The sequence below is a fragment of the Oncorhynchus keta genome, chromosome 23 (genome assembly GCF_023373465.1).
Source record: "Oncorhynchus keta strain PuntledgeMale-10-30-2019 chromosome 23, Oket_V2, whole genome shotgun sequence".
NCBI classification, from domain to species: Eukaryota; Metazoa; Chordata; class Actinopteri; order Salmoniformes; family Salmonidae; genus Oncorhynchus; species Oncorhynchus keta.
In genome coordinates this window covers 949,162-954,161 of record NC_068443.1, presented here as the reverse complement: position 1 = coordinate 954,161, position 5,000 = coordinate 949,162, and the positions used below count along the sequence as shown (strand labels likewise).

The 5,000-nt window shown below is 52.7% G+C and overlaps 1 protein-coding gene across 1 annotated transcript in view; it reads right to left on the bottom strand.

Moving 5' to 3' along the window:
* LOC118377407 (piezo-type mechanosensitive ion channel component 2-like) overlaps positions 1 to 5,000 on the bottom strand; it is a gene marked incomplete at its 5' end in the record, with an annotated part of 307,558 nt that overhangs the window by 173,041 nt on the left and 129,517 nt on the right. Inside the window, 2 exons of the mRNA XM_052477385.1 lie at positions 990 to 1,031; positions 2,247 to 2,420. Of these exons, the coding sequence (XP_052333345.1) occupies positions 990 to 1,031; positions 2,247 to 2,420 (216 nt within the window). The remainder of the gene's footprint in view (positions 1 to 989; positions 1,032 to 2,246; positions 2,421 to 5,000) is intronic.

The window sequence follows — 5,000 nt, the reverse complement described above, 5'->3', positions numbered from 1 at the left end:
TGAGAGATGAGAGATGGAGAGGTGTATGAGAGAGGAGAAGTGGAGAGGAGATGGAGAGATGGAGAGGTGGATGAGAGGGAGAGATGGAGAGATGGATGAGAGAGGGCAGAGATGGAGAGATGGAGAGGTGGATTAGAGAGGAGAGATGGAGTGATGAGATGGAGAGGTGGATGAGAGGGGAGAGATGGAGAGGTGGATGAGAGAGGAGAGATAGAGAGGTGGATGAGAGAGGAGAGATAGAGAGGTGGGTGAGAGGAGATAGAGAGGTGGATGAGAGAGGAGAGATAGAGAGGTGGATGAGAGAGGAGAGATGGAGAGGTGGATGAGAGGGAGAGATAGAGAGGTGGGTGAGAGGGGAGAGATAGAGAGAGGAGAGATAGAGAGGTGGATGAGACAGGAGAGATGGAGAGGAGGTGGAGAGGTGGATGAGAGAGGAGAGATGGAGAGGTGGATGAGAGGGGAGAGATGGAGAGGTGGATGAGAGGAATACCTAGGATAGGATAAAGTAATCCTTCTCACCCCCCCTTAAAAGATTTAGATGCACTATTGTAAAGTGGCTGTTCCACTGGATGTCATAAGGTGTATGCACCAATTTGTAAGTTGCTCTGGATAAGAGCGTCTGCTAAATGACTTAAATGTAAATGTAATGTAAATGAGGTGGATGAGAGAGGAGAGATGGAGAGGTGGATGAGAGGGGAGAGATGGAGAGGTGGATGAGAGAGGAGAGATGGAGAGGTGGAGAGGTGGATGAGAGAGGAGAGATGGATGAGAGGGGAGAGATGGAGAGGTGGATGAGAGAGGAGAGATAGAGAGGTGGATGAGAGAGGAGAGATAGAGAGGTGGATGAGAGAGGAGAGATGGAGAGGAGGTGGAGAGGTAGAGGGAGGAGAAGAGTTGACCAAAGGAGAGCATGAGTGAAGAAGAGGGAGGGAAGTCAAACAGTGATGAATGGATGCGACAGGATGGATGAAAGGCGAGCAGGTACCTACCTGTTCATGATCAGATACACGCGACCATTGACTTTAGCATGACTGTGTGAGGAGAGGAAGGAATGGAGAGATGGCAGATGGCAGAGGAGGAGGAGAGATGGCAGTAGATTAAAGAGAATAGGATGGGAAGCAAGTGGGAACATGAATGAGGCTACTAGAACATGAATGAGGCTACTAGAACATGAAGGAGGCTACTAGAACATGAAGGAGGCTACGAGCTACTAGAACATGAAGGAGGCTACTAGAACATGAATGAGGCTACTAGAACATGAAGGAGGCTACTAGAACATGAATGAGGCTACTAGAACATGAAGGAGGCTACTAGCTACTAGAACATGAATGAGGCTACTAGAACATGAAGGAGGCTACTAGAACATGAAGGAGGCTACTAGAACATGAAGGAGGCTACTAGAACATGAAGGAGGCTACTAGAACATGAATGAGGCTACTAGAACATGAAGGAGGCTACGAGCTACTAGAACATGAATGAGGCTACTAGAACATGAAGGAGGCTACTAGAACATGAATGAGGCTACTAGAACATGAAGGAGGCTACTAGCTACTAGAACATGAAGGAGGCTACTAGCTACTAGAACATGAATGAGGCTACTAGAACATGAAGGAGGCTACTAGAACATGAAGGAGGCTACTAGAACATGAAGGAGGCTACTAGAACATGAAGGAGGCTACTAGAACATGAATGAGGCTACGAGAACATGAATGAGGCTACTAGAACATGAAGGAGGCTACTAGAACATGAAGGAGGCTACTAGAACATGAAGGAGGCTACTAGAACATGAAGGAGGCTACGAGAACATGAATGAGGCTTACTAGAACATGAAGACAAGACATTAACACAGACCACTACATCTCCGGCATTTCTCTGTAGGTCTTATACATTAGAGAGAACAAAGTACCAGAGGTAGATACATGATAAAAAAACATCCAGCCAATCCAAACTCTAATGTGTTGAAAGACCGCTGTTCGCTCTCTCACACAAACACCTAGACTTAAGCTCAGTGGGTTAACACAGTCTAGAGACGTACCGGGGTTCGAACCCCAGTCACAAACACAGCTCATCTGGAAATGCGGCTGTGACTCGTGTTAGCTCCCCCACATTAAGAACTTCAGCCAATACAGGGTTCAAATCCCCGTCAGCTCACCTGATGGTGCTGAGACTCATGTTATCTCCCTGTATTGACACCTAGTCCTAAACTTTAGCTCAGCGGGCTAACACAATCAGTCCCCCAGTCTCACCTGTAGATGGTGCTGTCCTGTTTTTGGGCCACAGCCTTCAGGTCAGTGAGCAGCAGGAAGCGGTCGTGGAAGTAGTGAAGGTGGAGGATACACACCAAGAGGAAGGAGGTGGGGATGAAGATACGTGTGAAGAGCATCGATACGGAGAACTGTTCTAGCCCCAGGTCCTTCAGTCTGGAGAGAGAGGAGGGCGGGGGAGAGGAGGGGGGAGAGAGAGGAGGGGAGAGAGAGGAGGAGATGGGAGAGGAGGAGAGAGGAGGAGAGAGAGGGGAGGGGAGAGAGAGGAGGGGTGAGAGATGAGGAGAGGGGGGATGGGAGAGGAGAGGAGGAGAAGGGGGAGAGAGAGGAGGGGAGAGAGGAAGAGAGGAGAGAGAGAGGAGGAGAGGGGGAGAGGAGAGGAGAGAGTAGAGGGGGAGAGAGAGGAGGGGAGAGAGGGGAGGAGAAGGGAGAGGGAGGGGGAGAGGGAGGAGGAGAAGGGAGAGGGGGTGAGGAGGGGGAGAGAGAGGAAGAAGAGGGGAGGGGAGAGAGAGAGGAGGGGAGAGAGGGAGAGGGGGAGAGAAAAGGGGGAGAGGGAGAGGGGGAGAGAGAAAGGGGGGAGGAGGGGAGACGGGGGAGAGGGGAGGGGGAGAGAGAGGAGGGTGGGGGGAGAGAGAAGAGGGGAGAGGGAGAGAGAGGAGGGTAGGGGGAGAGAGGGGAGAGAGAAGAGGGGAGAGGGGAGAGGGGAGAGTAGAGGGGGAGAGAGGAGGGTGGGGGGAGAGAGGGAGAGAGAAGAGGGGAGAGGGGAGAGAGAGGGGGGGGGGAGAGAGGGGAGAGAGAAGAGGGGAGAGGGGAGAGAGAGGAGGGTGGGGAGAGAGGGGAGAGAGAAGAGGGGAGAGGGGAGAGGAGGAGGGTGGGGGAGAGAGGGGAGAGAGAAGAGGGGAGAGGGAGGAGGGTGGGGGAGAGAGGGAGAGAGAAGAGGGGAGAGGGGAGAGAGAGGAGGGTGGGGGAGAGAGGGAGAGAGAAGAGGGGAGAGGGAGAGGGGAGAGAGAGGAGGGTGGGGGAGAGAGGGGAGAGAGAAGAGGGGAGAGAGAAGACGGGAGAGGGAGTCAGTGAACTTTAGGGATAGGAGGGCTATTTGGACTCACTTCTCTTCACTCATGCCAGTCATGTTAGACCAGAAGGGTAGAGAGGGTCAGGGGTTCGGACTCACTTCTCTTCACTCATGTCAGTCATGTTAGACCAGAAGGGTAGAGAGGGTCAGGGGTTAGGGGTCAGGGGTTAGGACTCACTTCTCTTCACTCATGTCAGTCATGTTAGACCAGAAGGGTAGGGAGGGTCAGGGATTAGGGGTTAGGGGTCAGGGGTTAGGACTCACTTCTCTTCACTCATGCCAGTCATGTTAGACCAGAAGGGTAGAGAGGGTCAGGGGTTAGGGGTCAGGGGTTAGGACTCACTTCTCTTCGCTCATGTCAGTCATGTTAGACCAGAAGGGTAGGGAGGGTCAGGGGTTAGGGGTCAGGGGTTAGGACTCACTTCTCTTCGCTCATGTCAGTCATGTTAGACCAGAAGGGTAGGGAGGGTCAGGGGTCAGGGGTTAGGACTCACTTCTCTTCACTCATGTCAGTCATGTTAGACCAGAAGGGTAGAGAGGGTCAGGGGTTAGGGGTCAGGGGTTCGGACTCACTTCTCTTCACTCATGTCAGTCATGTTAGACCAGAAGGGTAGAGAGGGTCAGGGGTTAGGGGTCAGGGGTTAGGACTCACTTCTCTTCACTCATGTCAGTCATGTTAGACCAGAAGGGTAGGGAGGGTCAGGGATTAGGGGTTAGGGGTCAGGGGTTAGGACTCACTTCTCTTCACTCATGCCAGTCATGTTAGACCAGAAGGGTAGAGAGGGTCAGGGGTTAGGGGTCAGGGGTTAGGACTCACTTCTCTTCACTCATGTCAGTCATGTTAGACCAGAAGGGTAGAGAGGGTCAGGGGTTAGGACTCACTTCTCTTCACTCATGCCAGTCATGTTAGACCAGAAGGGTAGAGAGGGTCAGGGGTTAGGGGTCAGGGGTTAGGACTCACTTCTCTTCACTCATGTCAGTCATGTTAGACCAGAAGGGTAGGGAGGGTCAGGGGTTAGGGGTCAGGGGTTAGGACTCACTTCTCTTCACTCATGTCAGTCATGTTAGACCAGAAGGGTAGAGAGGGTCAGGGGTTAGGGGTTAGGGGTCAGGGGTCAGGGGTCAGGGGTTAGGACTCACGTCTCTTCGCTCATGCCAGTCATGTTAGACCAGAAGGGTAGGGAGGGTCAGGGGTCAGGGGTTAGGACTCACTTCTCTTCACTCATGTCAGTCATGTTAGACCAGAAGGGTAGAGAGGGTCAGCGATTAGGGGTCAGGGGTTAGGGGTCAGGGGTCAGGGGTTAGGACTCACTTCTCTTCACTCATGCCAGTCATGTTAGACCAGAAGGGTCGGGAGGGTCAGGGGTCACGGGTCAGGTGTTAGGACTCATGTCTCTTCACTCATGCCAGTCATGTTAAACCAGAAGGGTAGGGAAGGTCAGGGGTCAGGGGTTAGGACTCACGTCTCTTCGCTCATGCCAGTCATGTTAGACCAGAAGGGTAGGGAGGGTCAGGGGGTAGGGGTCAGGGGTTAGGACTCACTTCTCTTCACTCATGTCAGTCATGTTAGACCAGAAGGGTAGGGAGGGTCAGGGGTTAGGGGTCAGGGGTTAGGACTCACTTCTCTTCACTCATGTCAGTCATGTTAGACCAGAAGGGTAGAG